Source organism: Stegodyphus dumicola, chromosome 1 (genome assembly GCF_044657685.1).
Source record: "Stegodyphus dumicola isolate Sdum_Otavi_A_Nest chromosome 1, ASM4465768v1".
Lineage (NCBI taxonomy): Eukaryota > Metazoa > Arthropoda > Arachnida > Araneae > Eresidae > Stegodyphus > Stegodyphus dumicola.
The window spans coordinates 101,345,534-101,367,716 of record NC_140768.1 but is presented as its reverse complement, the minus strand read 5'-3'; the positions used below and the strand labels follow the sequence as shown (position 1 = coordinate 101,367,716).

General features: G+C 31.2%; 1 protein-coding gene across 3 annotated transcripts in view; it reads left to right on the top strand.

Annotated features, from left to right (window-relative positions):
• LOC118201124 (uncharacterized) overlaps window positions 1-22,183 on the top strand; it is a 177,236-nt gene that overhangs the window by 116,366 nt on the left and 38,687 nt on the right. For all 3 annotated transcript variants that reach the window (XM_085818332.1, XM_085818335.1, XM_085818337.1), the window contains 6 exons: window positions 1,901-1,979; window positions 5,556-5,658; window positions 6,035-6,656; window positions 10,023-10,095; window positions 15,331-15,514; window positions 17,161-17,379. In XM_085818332.1, coding sequence (XP_085674458.1) covers window positions 1,901-1,979; window positions 5,556-5,658; window positions 6,035-6,656; window positions 10,023-10,095; window positions 15,331-15,514; window positions 17,161-17,379 — 1,280 coding nt within the window. The remainder of the gene's footprint in view (window positions 1-1,900; window positions 1,980-5,555; window positions 5,659-6,034; window positions 6,657-10,022; window positions 10,096-15,330; window positions 15,515-17,160; window positions 17,380-22,183) is intronic.

Here is a 22,183-nt window from a genome sequence, read left to right as displayed (position 1 = left end):
CTCCTTCCTTACCACTTGCCTTCGTGGTGTGACTGAAAAGCACAGCTGACTGGCAGTTGGAAGGTCCGTAGTTCGAATCCCCCTTCCCCCGAGGGCATAGCACGGTTTTCATGTTTCTTGCTTCCACAAACCTAATGGCTCTGCAGCTGTATTGAAGGAAGCTTAATCGTTACATTTGCATCCGATATTTTAAAAGTATTAACTCCTTAACTGCCGCAGAAAATGTACAAGAATCATTTTCCAGTGCCACAGTTTTTCACACAGGCGCGCGTCGTTATACGATGTATTAGGGGGAAAATAGGTGCAAGTTTTACTTTCTAAAAACCGTTTACTTTCACAAAATAAAGAAAAAAAGAAAAAAAAAATGAATGCACAAAATGTTAACGTTTTGAGTAAAAGTATAATTAAAAAGATGTAAGTATAATAAAATGATGTTTTTATAATAAAAAAAGATCCTTAAAATGGAATTTCGATCAATTCATTTTTTAGACCAGTAAAGTGTAATATCAGGTTTCAGTGTTATACCTTGTGAAATCAGTATGCCTAAAAACTATATATTTCTTTTGAACTGGTTGAATGTCACGATTTTGTTCTGGATTTTTCGTTTGCTAGGTTTCGGCTCATATACTCGTCTACAAAACGATTAGTTTCAGTAACAATATGAAGCACGAGCAGTTCATCAGAAAATAATTTTAAAAAAATGATTTTTGAAAAGAATTGTTGTAGGGAATGAAACATGATTTGTTATGAGACACCTGAAACGAAACGACAGTCACTGGAATGGTGGCATACTGGTTCCCTGAAATCCAAGAAAGCAAAGCCACCTCTTTCTTTAAGAAAAATCATGTGCACCGTGTTTTGAGACTTTCAAAGAATTTTGTTAATGAACTGGATGGAACAAGGCTCAACAGTCAACGTTAAAGCTTACTGTGAGAGACTGAAAAAGTTACAGCCCTCAATATAGAACAAAAGGCAACTGGACTTCTAACTTCTGGTAGTGTGTTCATGCATGCCAATGAGGAACCACGTACCGCACACACAATAACGATGCTGCTTGATTCATTTCGCTGGGAACAATTCTTTCACACTCCTTATAGTCCGGATCTAGCTGCATCTGGCTTCCATTTGTTTTCTCTTCTCTTCTGGGCCAGCACTTTGCATTGGTGAGAGGAAAATAGATAAATGTCCAGAACTGGCTCTGGTTCAGACAGCCGAATTGTACGAAGCGGGTATGTTGCAATTAGTACCAAAATATACACATGCCGTAATTCACACGGTGAATATGTGAAAAATAGTTTAAGGTGTGTAGATTTTTTTGTAATAAAATACAAATGAAAACAAAATGTTATAATCTTTTTTAATACTCAAACGATTCTTACTTTCTGGATGGGCTTTGTTGTAACCTTTCTCCAGATCTAAGGTCTGTGACTTAAGAAGCCAGTCGTTGAAAACAGTCTTCAGATCTGCTCGACTTATTCAAAGCACTTGCAAGCCGAAGAAGCACTCCGGTGATAAAAGTGAAACAGATATTTTACTATAACCTATTAGTGACATTCTAAAAACCGGTGAATTCCGCTTTCGTTTGCTGTATAACGAGTTAATAGTTAGTGCGAAATTATGTTAATCTGAGAAAAAAGATCTGTCATTCTATACAACCTATCACTCTTTATTGTTTAGAAATGCAGTGTAATTGCAGATAGTGTTAAAAAATAATTGGTACAAAAGCATAATTAGAGAAAGTAAGGAAAAGGCTCTTGTCAAAAACTTTGCCATATTCTTTGTTAAAACGAGCATGTTTCTAAAATGTGTTATTTTACTTCCCCAAAATATTTATTCATTAGAATTTTACAAAAACGATTCAAGTAAGTACTTTATTAAAAAAGAGATTCTTGAATTTTAGGGGATTCTTGTGACAGTGATGAAGGCTGGGTAGATGTGACTGATTCTGAAGATGAAAAACCTCTGCTCTGTGATACAAGGTAAGTTCAAAGGAAAATTATGAACAGTTGAAGATTATAGTGCCGTGTAAACATTCACATATCATCATTATGTAAAGGTTTGGTAAAATGTAAATAATTATTGCATAATATGTTAGGTTTTCATTTTAAATCCTGGGCCCACCAGTGGCCGAGCGTTAAAGACGCTGAACACTGTTAGTTCGGTCCGAGGTTTGAATCCCATGAATTGGCTGGCTTCATGGGCGTTTTTGTGGTTTTCCCCATGTGCAACATGTATACGAGTGAGTTTCCCTTAGAAAGTCCTCCACAAAGGCATCCCTCCCTTTAGGCAGATAGTCCTCGTGTGCTTTGCCATAATTGAATAATCCAATCAATTTTAAATCCTGTTAAGCATACTCTTATGTTTTGACTGAAATATTCTAGAGTTTCAGATGGAAAGTCTAGTAACAGGAGAATGAAGACAGTGGATTAACGAATACAAAACATTTTCAGCGCCATTAGCAAAGTGATGAAACTAAAATTCCTGTCTTGGAAACAAAACTAGATTAGTCAAAACTTTTCACCCTCTTTGAATGAGTTTGCCTCACTAATTAAAAAAGAAAAACTTTCATTTCTTATCCATCTATTTTATCTGATGGCCTGCTAATGATGGCTGATGATTATCAGCCATCATTAGCAGGCCATCAGATGGCTGATGATATCTGATGGCCTAATCCAATTATGATTTCCAACTTGAAAAGATATACATTACAATTTGTATCAGCATTTTACTTCTCTCTCCATCATCTGCTTTTTACAGGCGCATGGTAAGTTTGTGTTTTTGGTGTGAAACTCTTTTTATCACACCAAACTGATATCAATCCATTAGTGAAAACTGATTCTGAACGACTAATGTAGAGACCTAGATTGACTGCCTGCCTCTTTTTTCATTTCTTTTTAGCTATAGATTTGAGTATATGACTGGTAATTTTATCTTAATGTAATTTTACTATGGTAGAATCCCATTTAAATGGCAGCTACAGGAACTCACTGTTTCTGTATAATTAAATATATATTTCTGGAACTTACATCTTCATGTTTTGTGATACCATCTATAGATATTGCAACATAAGAAGTTTGCCGGTGCATTTTGATATGTCGACCATATTAAACAAATAATATCAAAAATGCTGTAAATTATTTAAAATTAATACACATAATTTTATATATATTATACCTCATAATTTTATACCTCAAGAAGATAAAATTGTTCAACATTTTAAAGTTCAACTTTTTTTTAAGTTTTAATTTTTTAAAAAAATTTAATTTTGAAAATTTGTTGTTTTCTGTTGGTGCACAAGTATTTAAAGATATTTCGATTGTCTTTTTAAATCTGCATATGCTATACATACGAAAGTAAAGCTTATGCTGTCAAAAAAAGTATCATATGCTTTACTTTTGAAACAATTGTAAAATTATATTCATCTTACTGTCCCTTTTTTCTCCCAGTGTTAATAATGTTATTTTCTTTGTATTTATAAATGTATGTTTTTTACCCCATTCTTTATTAACAATATTTTCTTTTTGATCCAAAACTTGTGTACCTGCGTGATTTTAAGCGTACACTATATATTTAATTGCTGGGGATGGAGCCAAGATTCAGAATAATAGTAGTTCTTTAGGAAAATCTTTACATTTATTTATCCATCCATAAGAATCGCTGTAACAACGTGTAAACAGTTTCTGTGTTATTTAAAATATTCTCTCTTCATTGTACACCCAGCTCGTACATAGTGTCTATAAGGATTTTAAAAGTGACGTTACCTAAAAGCAATAACTATACAAATATTTTGTTTAACATTGAAGTAATTCTATATAAAATGATGAAGAATATATGATTTTAACAACCCATGTTCTTCATTGATGTTTTTGGTGTTGTATTATGAATATGCATAATTGAGAGCATCTTTATTGTACATCAGATCCATCTCGTAGTTTTCATCCTTTGTGTATTTTTTTAGTCTTACATTTTCATGTTAAAAAAAGAGATATGTATATCCATTCCTTTCTTTTACCCCGTTATTTTCATCTATATGCATGTTGTCCCTGAATCGTCTTTTTTCTTTTTTTCAATAACACACAACGGTGTAAGACTTTTTGTTATGCTTCCTTTCCGTAATAGAAATTCTAACTTCTTTCACTCGCCACTAGAGGCACTGTGATATATTTGAGTTCACATGCCATATTTGCTTTCCTATTAATAGACCTCTTTTCTACAACGCTAGAATGTTTAAGGACTCAAGTGAGAATTCTGTACAATCAAGTGATTAATACGTGTGATTGAGACTTTTAGATATATAGCTGTAGATTTTAAATTTTTGTAATTTTTTAGAACTAAGTTTTTAGATATTCATGCAGAATACGATCCACTACTTTTAATTAGTTATTTCATAGGTGGCACAACTGGAATGCTGTTTTTAAATATGGAAATAAATACGAATACCTAAATGAAAATGATTCCATTAACTGATTTATTAACACATTACATATTTTTTCCACTAAACTTAAAGTTACTTCTATAGCAAGTTGGCAATTTTAACGAGTTTTTTTTTTTTCAGAAAAATTGCCAAACCATCGATATTTATGGTATCTCAGTAAACATTATAACCTATTAAAATACAATTTAAAGCACTAAAAAGATGATTAAAAGTGCAGTTTGCAATTAAGAGATTAACACAAATTAAAAATACAAAAATAGCATATTGAGCATTATATGTTATATACGATACATTACTGCTGTTATTCCCATGTACACAGCGATCTGTTTTCGTTTAAGATAGCATCAGAGAAATGCATAAACACGGCATCGCCTTCAGTCTGGGCATTGTGCCTATTAAACAATATTAATATTATATGCATTATTGTTTTTTCTCCCCATGTATACAGTGATCTGTTTTATGAAACATCGAAAAAGTAGGGTCGCTAAGATAAAGTCATTAGCTAAGACGGAAATTGCCAAATTAAGCATGCCTCTTATTTTTCACATGCCTCTATTCTTTGTTCCATAATTTAGTAACAAAAAAAGCTTTTGAAAATAAAAAAATCAGTAGCTTTCATATTCAAATGTGAAATAAAATGATGGCAAAAAGAAATTATTAAAACAAACAGCCAGTTTTAGTAGAACCATCTTAAAAAAATTTAATAAAAGAGATAGATGACAGATCACTTACTACATGATTACTAATTTTTAATTTAAATTTTTTGGATTTTAGGTAATAGCTGTAGGTTTTAAATTTTCGAAGTTTAAAAAAAATCTTGCAATAAATTAATATTGTAATTATTTATTTTTTATATTAAAATAATTTTAAAAAATTGGTTCTTACATAAGAAGATTCCTTTATATTAAAGATTGAAAGTCTGAAGAATGGACATGAAACAAAAGTACAATACTACAAAAATTTATTATTTTTCAATTATACCTTTTAGATTTTTATATAGTAGTTTTATTTGTTATTTTATTTTTATGTATAAATATGCTGAGATATGATACTTTAGCTTTCAAAGTGATTTTATTTTTTCTGCTTACTTAACTATAATTAGAATTCTCTCTTCTTTCAGGCATCTCATTTCAAACAAAAACAATATCAACTTTTGTAAAGGCTCAGATGGACGTCTAACTGCCCAAAACATTGCTTACGACTTTGATCAAATTGTTTCAAAAGTAAGTTATATTATTGTACATATGATATTAGTTTTCGTATTAAAAAATAAAAGTATTTAAAAATAAAAGAGTTCTTGAGGGAATTTTGCTTGAAAGTAATCACAGTGTCACAGTCAAAGGTATGTATCACAATAATAATCAGTTTAATTTTTCACTGTGTTAAGAGTAGAAATTTTAGAAAAACAGCTACTCAAATTATAAGTGTAAGGCTGTTTCACATATATTTGTAGCATTTTGTATGTATTTATGTTTCATTTGTTACTAATTTTAACTCCTGAAATAATTTGTTGTGTGGTGTGTAAATGCCCTAATATGCAGTATTATTTATATAATGATTTCTCTTATTTATGCATTAATGTACAATTTATATTTGCAGTGTGAAAAACTTGACATCTCCAGGTCTTCATCGACTGAACATCTTTATGAAAGCATTGCTGATTTAGATAATCAAAATGCCATAAGTAACTCTGAAGAAAATATTTTACATTCTTCCAATGGTTCAAGCACACTATCACTAAAAAGTGAACAAAATCCAGAAAATGAGTTTGATAGTGGAGAATGGTCAACTGAGAGCGCCTCTCCAATATTTGATGAATCATCAAATAAGGAAAATCTTGAACAAAAGTCATCAACAATTTCAAATCAGTATCGATTTGCTGTGAATAGCGAATGCCAGGAAACAGCTAAAAAGAATTTTATGAAGTCAGTGCTTGGCAAGAAAGTAGTCAATCCCAAAAAACGGCGCATGTCAACTTTTTTTGTGCCATGGTTAGTGTCTAATCAAGAATATGGATCATCATCATCCAGACACCCTAAAAGTAATAACAAAAAACAGAATAGTCATAGTCAAACAATTTCTTCCAAGACATCGCCTTGTAAAAACAAACGCAGTCAGTCTATTCCTTCTAGTTCACCTAAATTGAGCATGTCCTGTACTAAGGCTCTTTTCAGTTCAGCAGAGGTTTTAGACAAGTACAAGGATAAAAGCTCTGAATTAGGTAATTTCTTTATATGAGTTTTATAAAATGTTATATTTTAGTACTAATATAATTTTTAAATATCCCTCACTCTTCATTTAATTTTATGAAATATTTTTATCCCTCACTCTTCATTTAATTATATGAAATATTTTTGTAAAGTAACATTTTTATCATAGATTAACACTTTTCCACTTGAAAATGTTGGCCTTTAATAAGTTATTTATTTATGAATCTAGTACTTTATGTTTAAGCTTTTAAGATTTTCAGTTTTGAAGTCTAAAGTATAATGTACTGGTACTATACGGTATTTCCTTATGCACTTCTTCCTCTTTTTACTAATTTTATTTTCCGAAAATCAAGACGGAAAAATTATGCAAATTATTGAATTTCGCAAGGGCATGGTTACAGCAGAACATAATAAATAAAATGGATTCTTGAATAAACTACGGGTGTCTATTACAATGTTACGAAGAATACCGAGTAATATTAGCATTAAAATATTTAATACCATATCTTCATTTCTTCTTTTCTGCAACTGAAAACTCACCCATTTTTATTATTGTCTGTGATGCTTCTAAGCAACAAGTCATCAATAAATAATTAGAGAAGGGGAATGTGGAGTTGACTCAGGGAAATTGTAGACTGAGTGTCAGTCCATGTTTGTTTCGCTGTGTTGTTTGGTTCTTGTATTAGACTGGCATAAATTTCAACAGTTAGGAGGGAAAGGTTCGGCATCTTTGTAGGTACTTTGAAAGGTTTTGTTTTTGTTTGTAAAATGAAAACAATCACCATATGGATGATTCCATTATAAAATTTAAGGGAGCTCATTTTCTGAATGATTTACGATAAAATTGCATGAATATTTTTGAAATTTTCAGAACTTAGTATTGGCAAGGGGAAAAGATATGCTTGGCGAAAATAATATGGTAATTACAGTCAAAAGTCGTTAATCCGGACTCGTCGGGACTTCGGCGATTCCGTATTATCGATTTTTCCGGATTATAGATCATCAGTTTAAATCTGGTAAGATGGCATACAGAAATTATAAAATTAAAAATATGAAACCGTAATTTATGAAATAAAGAACAATTATGATCTAAAGGGTATCAAAATTTACAAAAAAAAAAAAAAAAAAAAAAAAAAAAGCTTAATATTTATTTGTGTACTTTATTAAACATTTCTTTTAATGTAAGTTGTTTAAGTTGCTTCGTTTTATGTGAAAATACCTTCTCTTTAATTCTATAAACAGACATAATTTCTTGTTCAGTTACAAACTTCCGCTGTTCAAGTCCTATAATTGCTGTGTCAAGAAATACCGACTAATTTGTCAATCGAAATTTTTTCATTTTCAATAACCTCTGTGTCACTTTTTTCACTATCGGAAGCGAATTATAATGACGAGGAATTTGATTGAAATCATATCAAAGACGAAGTACATCGAGATGAAATACTACATTTAGTAAGGAATTATAAGCCGAATAAAATAAAAACATCTGCCCTGAAGATAAGTCTAGTGCTGACAGATCAACTTCCAATTCGTTGCGTGCCGTGGCGTCCCCCCCCCCCGCTGATGCCACAGAGCGGCATGAAATTGATAGACAGATTTTGAAATGGTTAAAGAAACAAAGAATATTAGAAAGAAGTCCATACAAAGGTGATATGTAATAAAATATATGTTTTGGATTTGTGTAATATTTCTTTTCCAACAGCAGAAATATTACATGAAAATTTTTATTTCACACATTTATACCTAAATATGAGCCTCTTTCATGAGAAACATAAGACATAACTCTAATAATATGGGCTTAGTTGAAGAAATTTTACTCTAAAATACCTATTTATGTCTCAGAATGGAGTAGAAAAATTATACACATTTGTACAAGAAGAGTCTTAGTGTAGCCATGAGTATCTTTTCAGACTAAATAATAAAAGATTCCCAAATTGATCTTTCAAGAATTGGTGTCTAATATAAAATATAACTGCATATTACGATACAATGCAATGCAGCATTTATACTGAGGAATGTTACATTCTTGGCACTTTATGAGTGTTACTAGACTCAAAGAAGAAAGGCTAATTAAAAACTCTTTCGTATGTAATGCTCAGTTTATGTTAGCTCTAATACGAAAAATGGTAGTCTTTTAAACTGGTGACTGTAGAGAAAGTAGGTATATGAATTATGGAACAAAAGTAATTCAAAATAAGTAATAAATTACGAAAAAAATGGCATATACTAAAGGTAGACGAATACTTTTACCTACAAGCTGAAACGGTCTTTTTTAGTGCAACTTGCAGGGTTGTGGCAAGGTACGGTGGTGCATGTATGATAATTTTTTCGGTATTCCTATTGTTTGCTGAGATGTGACAAGGGGATAAGAGAATTTTTTAGAAAATACAGTTTAAAATTGCATTTTATGCATTTAATTTCATATTTTTTAATTTTGATTGACTTGTATTCTTTAGCAGATGCACATTTCTTCACGCATTTAGTATTCTCAGTTGAAGCTGACTGCCACTAAAATTAGGCTTATATATGTGCATATACACTATAAAAATAGATGGGCACATGTGCTGCTGAATTCAGGAGTTTGTGGACAAAATCAGTTAGAAAAAAGATGAAAATGTCATTAGACAGGATTTTATAAAAGACTGGATTACACCATTAAAAAGACCACATTCGGCTCGCGTACCGGCTTTTGCCCGCCTGTTTTAGACTAGACATGACTAAATATAGTATATGAACTCATTATTACTTGACATATAATTAGTTAATGTTAAGTAATAATGAATAATATATAGTTAATAAATAGGTGTAACAGCTGACTAAATGTATTGATGTAAACACTTGCATGTAATCTAGTGAGTTCTAACCTAAAAATGAATCTTATTATTAAAATTAGCGGATCGGAAGCCAAAAGTTTGATGGTCTTCGCTATAATGTTAAAACAAACTCTCAGATATTTTCTAAATCTTAGCAGTGCATATGTGTACCAAAAGGGAGGAAAGGCTAAACATTATAATAAAAATAGTATTTTAGATATGTTATAATTTTATTTCTTAAAAAAAAGTACATTTTGTGTTTTACCAAATGTGAAATAGCTGAGCGTCAGTTGATTTCAAATAAAATTATAGATTGCTTTTCTGAATTAAAGTATCTTTTTCTCAAAGTGCAATTTCTAGATCGTCACAAGAATAGCATGGTTGCTTATTAAGGTGACAAAGAAAACATGGAACTGCAAATTATGTTACAATAACTCCATACCTGAAAGTCATGCAAATATATCTTTTTATCTGTATGGCTACAGTCTCTTCTATTTACTTCTATTTGGGCTCATAAAATTATCACTATTTTATTATTAATTTTAAATATGTGTTTCATTTTAGATAATTGCAGTAGAAAGTGTTTGGAAAGGAGTTTCTGTCTGAATTCTGAAGCTGCTCAGCCAGGATCCTCAAGGTAAATGTTTATTTTATTAAATAATTAATGTCTAATTTAGGTTTCTATCTTCCGTTTTGAAACGGGTTAAAAAAAAGAGTAATGTTAGCCAACCCCCCCCCCCCAAAAAAAGGGGGAGAAAACTCTATAGGACATCGTGATGTTAAAATTTATCTAAACATAGAACATGTCTTTCAGGTTAGTTATTTCAGTAAAGAAAAAACTGAAATAGGAAACATTTTTTTTTTTATTGATAATACTTATTTTAAAACAAAAGAATGTTGTTAGAAAAGATAAGAACAGCACTTTTAATTTAAAGTTACAATATGCAATAGTGAGGGTTTATTATGGTGTAGCCACATGAATTCATGTAAACAAGAATTAGATAAAGTTTAACTAGAAGTACAGTGCATTTTGTTTGATCTTACTTGCTATGTGCTTTTAGTGCTTTGTGATGTATCATGTTACAGGAAATTATTTGGTATTTATTGTCCTATTAAAGGATAAATCTCAAATCTATAGTAATGGTAATTTCTTTAATCTTAAATAGGATAAAAGTACAAAAATTATGTTCACTTACTAAGCAAAATTTTTAATTAGAAGAATTGGTATATGATTGAAAATTAGTATTCGGTCTGATTATTATTGGTATCAATTAAATGAAATACAAAGAACATTTCAAAAGAAAAATCTTGCAGGTATATTAAAAGTAAAATTTATTTAAGTACAATATACTGTTCACTGCATTCTATGTTAGGCAGTATTTCGATAACTTGAGACACCTTTCCGAGTCTGGAACAATTTTTTTATGTCGTCTTGTAAAATGTAGTGCCCGTAAATTATCTTGTAAAATATAGTCATTGTGCTAGTGCTGTTCTAATATTCTCGTTACTCTAAAATGTGTGATCACAAAAATATTTCTTGATATTACATATTACTAAAGTGCAGATGAAAGACTTGCAGTAAAATAATATATGATTGGGAAATGCTATCCTAAATGAGTCCACAGATGAAACTTCACTAAGTATGTACACAGAACAGAAAAATGGTGGTTGTACAGTTTTGTTTCAGTCATAATGGAGAGCACCCTGGGGAAGGATCCAAGGGTCTTCCTACTTCCAGACCATTTGAGAGGACTTTTGTAGCCCAGTAGCCCAAGTAGCACATGATGTAGCAAAGACGTAACCACAACCACTTTGCAACCCCTCGGACCAGTCTGCAACGTCTTTGCTACGTCATGTGCTACTTGGGAGTATTTTAAGTGCCTTCATTTTGCACAGACGCTATATGCTTATAAACATCCAAGCCTTTTCCAGGATTGAAACCTTGTCCCAATGATACAACAGCCAGCATCACTAACCATTAACACTATCAGTGGGCAAAGTAGAAACGCAGGTATAGATTGAAGTAAGGCTGACTCCTGTATATTCATGTAGATATATATTAGATATTGTCAGGCCTTATTAACTGTTAAGCTTTTGTCACAATTTTGAGGAAGAAATAACCACAGGGGCTGATGGTTTCTCTCGAGGACTTTTGTCATATATTTTGAGTGCTCCCTTGTTTAACAGACATGATGCATTTACAAACATCCATGTCGGGATCTGAAACCAGGCCCATCGATATAGCAGTCAGTGTCACTAACCACTATACCAGCTGGGTTCCTGAATATGTATCATAAGTTGCTAGCACTGTCTACAGCACATTATCATCCACAATGAGATTTGAGTTTGTCATAACACCACAGAATTGGAATATGTAGTGGAAGCCTTATGCTTCTTATGAACTAAAAAATTTAGTTTGTACCATATGCTTAAAATAAAATAGTGGCTACTGTGTTCAGAGATATAAAGATGTTTTATTGGTTGATCACTTAAAAAGGGGAGCAACAGTTAATTAATGCTGGTAGGTAAGAATGCTAGACCCCGTGGCTAAGCGTGTCGCACAGCAACACCACAGATCCGGGGTTCGATCCTCAAGCTGACTCAGCCTTTCATCCCTTGAGTGGGCTGATAAAATGACTACCAAGTTCACTGAACACCAGGGGACCTGGAACAAGCTGACCACTTTCCAGGGCATATTCTTATGTATTCTGTGGCCCACAGTCAGGAAACTAGATATTGGGGGCAGTTGTGCCACTGAGTTTAGTTGAGTTATATAAGAATGCAGCAGTGAAACCTTTTTACAATTACCATCAAATGTAATTATCTTGGACTGCTCACAAAATATGTATACTGTTTCATTATGGTATTCGATCATACATGGCTGCTTCTGTTCAAGAACTCTTGCAGTCTAAATATGGCACCAGATGTTTCTATTCTCTTTTCATATGTGAAAGAATATCTTGATGGCCATGGATATTAAATGGATGAGTATGCCAAACCAGAGGTGATATAGTAGCTTAATGTCATAGAAACATTTATGTGAAGGATATCAAAAAGTTTGTCTTATGCATAGCCAAAGACTTTAATCATCTTGTAGCTGCATGGAAGAATAAGATGTTGGTTGTGAAACAGAAATATAATTATATGGATAGTTCTTATAAAATTGAAGTTGTGTCCAACTGAATTTTAGACTAAATGTAATTATATTGTTATTTTGTTTTTTGACCCCAGTAGAATTTAGTTTGAAAATCTAGTTTCTTGACATTATCTTTAATAATTATTAAGGTACGAAAAAACTTGCTTTTCAACTACTTTTTAACTTTAATATCTGAAAGCATGTACTTATTTTTACTACATGAAGATAATCATATGTACAAAAATCATAGCATACCAAAATGGGAAATATTTTCAAATCAAAGCCTTTTTGTTACTCTTTGTTAAATGTGAATTTCCTTTGTGTATGCAAATAAATATTTCACGTTTATTTTTTTTAAAAAATGGCAATTTTACTTTTCAGATCACATCATTAATAGTGCAAAGATATATGCAAAAAAATATATGCTGCCAGAAAGAATTAAGTCATAACTATGAAACTTGGCAGTACTAGTATAGTGTTCAAGTAGATAAACAAATGATCAAAATGTGGGTAAAAAAAAAGCATTTTATTTACGATTAGCAATGCAAAGATGTGAAAATCAGTATGTAGCAACGCTACTCCTGGCAGGTGTACAAGCCAATATTCAGCTGGGTAATGGAGTCTATTAAGTTGCCACTCATCCTTTGTGGTAGATTGGGTCACAAATGGAACAACTGGTCAGTGAGTTGGAACATATCTGTGCAGGGCTAAATTCGCCCACCCAACACATTCCAAACAGTTCTCGAGACCTAGCAGGCCATTCAAGGAACATTAACACATTAAAGACATTGTTCGTAAAATCATGATGTGTGTGGCCGAGCATTGTCCTGCTAGAAAACAGAACCTGGACAACCTGCTACTATAGGCAGTACGATTGGCTGAAAAATGTCAGTGTACCTGCAAGAAGTCAGAGTACCTCACAGCATGGCTAATGGTGAACAGCTGTCCCAGTTGATTGCTCCCTAGACTGTCACACCCTGTGTTCTGCCTGTGTGCTGCTCAGTGACAAATATTACATTGGATTGCTCACTTCTCTGTCACCAGACACATACACGTAGTGATCATCAGCATTGAGAGAAAAGTGTTATTCGTTGCTGAAGCTCACATATCTCTAATTGGACCAGAGCCGAATTTAGACTTAATAAGGCCCTAAACTATTTGAGATATGGGGCCCTTTATGTCTGTTATACTATATTTTAATACTATATTTATATTATATTTTAATTTTTGGGGGGACCCCCCAAGAAAGTGGGGGGTCCTAACCTATAGCTTGTGTAGCTTATATATAAATCTGGCACTGAATTGGCCACAGTCCAGCTTAAGAGAGAGCTGCACCATGCAAGATGACTCTGCTTATGATAGAGTGTCAACAGCAAGTGTCTTAATAACATTGAGATCTGAGCCCAGCATCACCTAGTCTTCTATAAGTTGCTATCTCCCTGTGAGCTGGCAAATGGCATCGAATCAGTAATAGTGTAACTGTTGGTACCGACATGGCAGCTCTTTTAATTGCATGATTATCTCACTTATTGGTGGCCTGAGACATCCTCAGCCGTCACGATGGCCGACTATCCTTTGCTGAGCCACTGGTCCTACAACAGATAATGACGATATCGCTTCTACCAATATGCCAGCCGATCCACCTGTTAAACCAACTGGCCTCTTTTAGCGTTATGATGTGACCTCTCTCAAAGTCTGACGACTGTTTGTAATGCCAGTAGATACATCTTAAAGGCATCTTTTGTTACAGTGTCTTGCATTCAAGCCATCAGTGAGGTTGTAAATGCTCGTCACTCGCCACACCTGCCCTTACATTTTACCAATTGTGCACTTCATATGTACATTGTATAGCTCTGCAGTGCTGATTGATGCTGCAAGTATAATCAATTACACTACTCATCCAACCACAGTTACATGCCGCGTTTCCTAGTTGTGATTCATTTTTTTCTGGGTGCATATATTTTTTTGCAACAGAGTGTATTAGACTAGAATTTTGAAGGTGGGATAAGTTTTAAATAATTTTTAGTTTTTGTTTAACATTTATTTACATATTTCATATTTTATCAAAGTTTGTAAATTAAGCATCTGTATCATAGCTTTCAGATTTTGTAAACTAAGTAATACAATGTTGAATATCTATTTTTTTCTTTATATCATTGTTTTTGTTTTGGGCTAGGTGATAAAACATTGATATAAATATTTTAAATAATTCCACAGCTTGAAGGTACTAGTAGAAATCATTTGTTGTTATAGGAAAGATTTGAAATCTTTTTATGTATTACTTAAACAAAATAAATATTCTGTTATTCAAGAAATGTCCCCTTCCTCTAGAGTTAAAATAGAATGTTTCAAAATGACTTTTGTAAAAGAAGTTGGTAAGATATAAAAGTTAAGTTTCTAGTTAATTTACTTCATGAGATGTGATATTCCTGCCTCAAAAGCAATTAAATATAGGATTTATGTGAAATAAATTACTACATGACATTTGTTATATTACTGTAAAATTTATGATTAAAGTATTTTTATGAAAAATATGTAAATAATGCTTGATCTGGAAAGCTTGATCTTGTACCCAGAATGAGTAAAATTCTTTATGCACTTTACATTTGATTAACATACATGTTATTCTTAGTAGTTCAGTTAAAAACAATCCTACAATGATTTCCATAATTTTTTTTTGTTTCATAATCTTCATTTTGTTTAGTGTTTGAAGTTAACAGCTTTCTCTCTTTATAGAGGATCTGTTGCTTCTTCAGCATATTTAAGGGCTGATCAGTTGCAAACTACCACTGTAACTCAGAGAAAAGCAAGCATATCAACTGAGGCTACTATTGATGTTAACATAGAACGAGTTTACCGACCGTCGACTTCTGGCGACAGTGAACACAGCTATATTCTCTTCCAGCCGATAAAAGAAGAGGTAACCCTAAAAGTTACACTATTAAAATCTGTGCGTGTCTGTGTGTTTGTTTGTAACATCATCTCCGTAAGGACAGGGAGTCAAATTTTGAGAGAGGTACTCCTGGATTCTAAAAATTCATAGGAAGCCATGTCAACCATTCTCAACTTTATTCAATTTTAATCAGCTAAGATAATAATTAAAAACTCTGAAAATGTTAATTTTCTCACCCTGCACATTGCTTTTTTTACTGAACGTCATTGCTGTTTGGTGTGCTGCGTCAAAGCGCGTACAAGATGGAATTTTAAAATTGCCATCCGTCTTTTCTAAACAGAAGTAGAGTAAAATATTTTATGGAATCATGTGCCACGTTTATTCCTCTGTCACTTTTTCTCTGTTTTTTGACAGTGATAAGTTTTATAAAATTTTCTTAAAAAAGCTGAATTTAGCCAAGCCAACAGAAAGCTGAAACACTGAGATTTTTGCAAGATAATGGGAATTAAATCAGTTCAAGATAAAGCTGAAACAATTTGAGATTTTTATAAGTCTAGGATAAACTGAAGCGCGTCAAGTCAAGATGAAGATGAAATAGTTTGAGAATACAGAGCTTATTTCATTCAAATTAAAAAGAATTTTTTTCAGATATATGTAAACTGATTTCATTCATTTTGAAATATTTTTATACATTTTCTTTTCAGGTATACATAGAACTTATAAATTTCACTTTGACCGCAGCCTGCTACTTTAAATTAAGTGTTGCAGTTATTGTTTAAATTTAACTGATACAATTATTATTACATATTTCAGCATCAAAAACTTGAATAACTAGTGCAACTATGTTTAGCAGTATGTGATTAAATACATTTTTAAGTCACTGCCTTAGTTTGTATTTATACTGAAAAGGAATTCATAAGTTGAAAGAACAATTATGAGGTTAGAATATTCTGTAAAAGAAAAATATTTTTGCTTTTTGAAAAAGAAGAAGCCATGTTAAATTTTCTTGAAATGCATAAGGCATTATGTAAAACTGATATTAATTTGAGATTGATTTTTTTGTGTAATTTTTTTATTTACAGACAAATTAACTTGTGTGTAAATAAAAAGATTTGATTGCATTTAGTAGGTTTGTTTAAGATAGCTTGAAGATTGCTAAAGAGAGATTTATTTTTAGCATTTTATTAGGCTTTCATGTAAAAATTTTTCTGTGCATAAAATTAAATTTGAGTGAAATATTATTACAGTCTGTAGTTATTTAGTGAGAGAGCTATTATGTTTAAGTATGATTAAGTTTTGTAGTAACCCTCTGTAAATATTAAATACTACATGTATCAACATATCAGTGCTTGCATTTTGTTCTGTAAACATAAGAGATGTAAAAAAGTCTTTTGTCACCTCATGAATGAATAAAATTCAGCATTAAATCACAGCTTAAAGATTGACCCTTTTATTTAGTTAGTTATTAAATTACAAGTGTATCATCGATTATAATTTTTTACCGTTCATTGCCATGTAAAATTAATTTGAACACTTTTGTTTTGTTTAATTTTTAATTTTATCATTTTAATAAATTTATTTCTTGTGTTTTAGTCATATCTAAAGTTTATTATATAATATTTATAAATAAAATTAAATTTTTTTAAATGAAATTAATTATAAATTCTTTTTAGGAAGTACCTTTGTATCAGTTTTATGAGAGAAATATCAAGGAAAGAGTATCCTTTTGTCGTAGCCCTAGTAGTATGTCTCCAGTTATGTGGTCTTCAACATCTGAAAGTGGACCAGGTAATGATCTTGTACCTAAAACTATAAGGCCAACATTTTCAGTTGTTGAACAACTGAGTCCTGATGCCAAAGATATGAAAATGCTGTGGTGTGAGCTTCCTGAGGTGAGTGATAAATTTACATATGTTACATAACTAGAAACCTAGCACATAACTAGAAAAGTAACAGAGAATATTTTCTTAGTCTTCTCTTTCATTTTTCTTTAATAAGAATAGTGGATACCAATTTATCATTTTTCTATAGGATGTAGGGAGGGATGAGGAATGTGGGAAAACAATTTTATATTGTAAATAAAATAGCATATATATTTTTCACTATAAATATACTACATCGTACATTATTCTTTCCATCTTGATGGCTGAAGTTTGTCTCAACTGAAAACATAACTTTTTAGAATTTTAAGATGTTTTCATAGTCTACATCTCTTCCACTTGGAAATGCTTTAATTTTTGCAAAACAGTTTTAAGTCTCAAGGAAGCTTTGCACCATTTCATATTCATTTTTATCTTTTTCTACATTCCTTGTAGACCCAAGTTGAAAACTTAATCTGAAACTCCAATAAGTAACAAACAAACAAGCAAACAAAAAAAGTAACAACAAAAGTAAACTTATCTCAGGTTACACTTTTAATTGCACTCAACAGTACTCTAATAACACACGCGCAGAACTGAAAATCATATGCAAAGCGTTACAGCATTACTATGTTGCCATATTTGTTGTTAGAATGAAGGTAATGCAAATTATGAGTACATACTTCAGAAATTTTTTCCCCCAAAAATGAATCAGATCGCTGCGTTAATGCTGCTCTAGGAATGTAATTTACAATTGATTAATGAGGTAAAATGATAGTTTAGGAAATGTCAGATGCTGGAATGAATAATATTCTTTTCATAGAATTACATTGGGGACCAAACATGGCAAAGAATGCATACCCCGTTAAAAAAAAAAAAAAAAAAAAAAAAAAAAAGTATCATTGTAATCATTAGAGGAAAATTCTAAAGGACCCAGGTTCTGATTTATATGCATATGAATTGCCATTATTAAGAATTGTTTAAAACTGTAAATATGTTTTTAAAAAATCTCATGTTTTTGTTTATTGAAAGCTATTGGTTATTTATTAAGAGATATTACATCAGAAAGTTTTATATTAATTTTAGTTTTTTTTTTTTTTTTTTTTTTAGTCCAAAGGGATTTGAATCCCGAAGGACTATTAGTTTCGTTTTGGCATTTTGCGTCGGACTCATAAATGTCGGTTCACTTTTCAAACTGTTGCCACAAAATGTTAGAGTCCTGCATTATATTTGAAGAAATTAAATAATGAAAAATCTGCATAAATGTATGTATATTTCTCGTATTGTGATAAAACAACGGTACATAGAGTCATCGAATTTTGAATAACGTAATCCTCCAACGAATATGAGCATGTGGAAGACCAAATTTGAAATTTGTTTTATGATCGATTTCCTATTTTTTAAAACTTTGACAAATTTTTGATTAACAAACTCAAGGATTTCAAAGCAAGCAATGGCAACGTTGTGCAGAAAAAACATTTTTATCTCCAGCGCATGAGTCTCTGTATCGGAAATTCTAAAGATATGCTCATTTTAAAACTATTTTGCGATATTGCTGTTGCACTGGATCTTATGGTTTAAGTGCGAGGAACATGATATTTAATAAAGAAAGGTAACACACAAAATGTTAAAAAACGCCCCTTTGGACGTAATTTAAAATCTGAAACATTTCAGATTTTTTTTTTCTTAATTTTAGTTTTAGTTAATTTTAGTTAGTTTATATTAAATTTTAGCTTGATTTAATGTGAAAGTTAGTAAACAAGGTCAAGTTTTGGACATGAATTTTTTGCTTTGTGTGATTCTATGTCTTAATGATAGAAAAGAAAGTCTTTTTAGAAGAACTTTAGTGGACTTTTTAATTGAATATGTTCTATACTGTTTTTAAATAATAATTAATTAAATAACGCATATTAAGTTTTTAAGCCAAAAATTATATTGTATGTAAATTGATTCAAATGAAGTTTAAACAAACATACTTCAAATATTTAGTATATGCTTCATTATCCTTTGCATATTTAAGTTGGAGGGAGGACTTTTTCTTTAAATCTAAAATCCATAATGTTTGCATTTATGCTAAGCAATTTGACAATACCCACATAGCACAGAAACATCCTTGGGATATCCCAAGGATGTTGCTCGCGGGATATGCGCACATCCTCAGGACATCCCGGAATATCCCGCGAACCTCCTAAACACCTCCTCCCGAGTGCTTAATGTCACATCCCGGGATATCCTCAGGACATCCTAACCAAGTCCCATCAACAGCGTGCGGGATATTATTAGGATATGAACTCCTACTTACTACATCCTCAGGACATCCCGGGATATCCCACAAACCTCCTAAGCACATCCCATTACATCCTAAAAACATCCTATCTATGTCCCATCGACAGCGTATGGGATGTTATTAGGATTTAAAGTCCTACTTACTACATCCTCAGGACATCCCGTAATATCCCAATTTCCTCCTAAACTCATCCTCCTGAGCGCTTAATGTCACATCCCAGTATATCCTTAGGACATCCTATCTACGTCCCACCGACAGCGTATGGGATGTTATCAGGATTTGAAACACTAGTTACAATATCCCTTTAACCTCTTAAATACATACTCTCAACTACTTAGTGTCACATCCCAGTATATATACAGAGGAAAATCCCAGTGAAAGTATGTGAAGGTGTGATGATCTAAAACCTACTTTTTTTACAAAGATAGTCTCAAATCCTTCTTCTATGGTTACTATGGAAAAATCAGAAGTGTTGAGAATATTTATACAACTTATTTTGTTTTTAAATCTGAATTTGTGAATATATTAAAACTGAGCAAGGAAATTAAAGTGAATTATTAATACAAAATATTAAAACTGAAAATTTTGCTAAGATATTAAAAATCTTTTGATCATTTTTAAACATCCAATAGCCCGCAAATTGAATTATTCATAATTAAATTATTTTACAAAATCAGTTTCTAATTTCAGTTAATTTGTATTAAAAATTGAATAATAAAATTAGCCATTTAATAATCTTTATATAAATGAATCATCTTTCTTTAAAACATGTAAGGAATTTATAGTGTTTTGATGACATTGTTGGGAAATTGTTAAAAGGAATAAATTGTATTTTTAAAACTAAATCAATTCCTAGCCTCAGAATAAATAAATATGTTTTCGTAACATGAGAATGCTGCAGGCTTTTTTATATATTTAATATTTAGTTGTAAAAATTTGACATTATGTTAACAATTCTTTATATCATTCAAAAGGTAAGTCAAGAAGCTCTTCTAAAATTCTATCTTTCTGCTCACATAATTAAAAAAAAAATCTGAAAGGCCTCAGATTTTAGCAGTCACTCAAAGAGGCTAAAAGTTTATGAATGCATAGATTATCAATACAGATGGGGCAGTGGAAATAGCAAAACATTTTATAAGATACTGACACCAGAAAGTTATATATCTTCTATATATTTGAAAAATGAAGAAATATATCATGTAATTATGTAGAAATATTAAAATGTTTTCAATTAGATATATCATGAATTAAATGCATTTTAAATCAATCAGATTAAAAATTAAAAAAAGCATTGTTAAGAACTGTGTGTAATGCTTTTAAATAGCTTGGCTTGTTAGTCAATAATATATTAGATTTTAAAGGTAAATATGTTAAATTTTGCCAAATGGCAAGACTTGAATGAAAAGCGAAACAAATTTACGACTGACGATATGAAGTCACATTTCAAAACTAATAGCCCTTTTAGATTAAAAAAAAAAGTTCTGAATATAATTTGCAATGGTTCATTGGTATTATTTTACGCAAAATTCAGTAAAAAGAAATTTACCCATTGAAATCAGCACCAAATTAAACTTTGTAAATTCTAGCGCATGTTAAAGGTTGTCTCATCCAGAATTTTATTACTAACCATTCATTTCAGAGCAAAATAAAACAGTAATTGCCATTTATATGACAATCAATATCAAAAATTTAAATCTGCATTTTACGCACCATAGAAAAACTTCAAAAGATCTACTGTTTACCATGCAATTAAGGCATTTTATTCTGCAATAAACTCTACCAATTATTAATACCATTAAGTATATTCAGTTTACTCTTTCTGCTCAATATATGCTATGTAAAATTTTCCATAAATTTATTAATTCATTTTATTTTGAGGTGAGCTTTTATTCAACTCTCAATGTCAACGAGAATGTTTAGTTCATTTTTTATTCGGTCTCAAAAGAGAAATCAAAATACGTGGATTCATGTACGTGGATTTATGAATCAAAATACATGAGAAATCACAGTGAGAAAAGCACTACCTTAAACTGTGATTATATATAACAAATGCAGTGAATTATAGTTAAAAAAATAGTGAAAATATTTATATTTCTGAACTATTTCATATCTAACATTTTCAGTTTCGCATATGTGGCAATTTAAGAACTTTTTTATGTATTCCAATTTTTTGAAATATCTGCAAATTTTTGTATCTTCAAGGAAAGCTTATTCTTTCACCTTTAGTATATAAGTAATGGTAATTTATTAGATAAAATTACTTAATGGGGAATACAGAAAAATATCTAACCACTTACCTTTGTGACTTCATCTGCAGAGAGACTAAAAACGTAGTTCAGCTAAATCTGCTATAATAAATGTTTATAATAATGCTAAATTATGCAATATCTATTAATATGACAAATTTTTGTAAAGCTATTTATTTGGATGAAAAATAAACACATTGAGAAATTTATGGCACTATATTATGATTAACAGAGGAAAAACACTTTTCAAAATTCAAAATAGTTTTTATTAATCAAATTTATCACATTTTATTTGAATTCATGA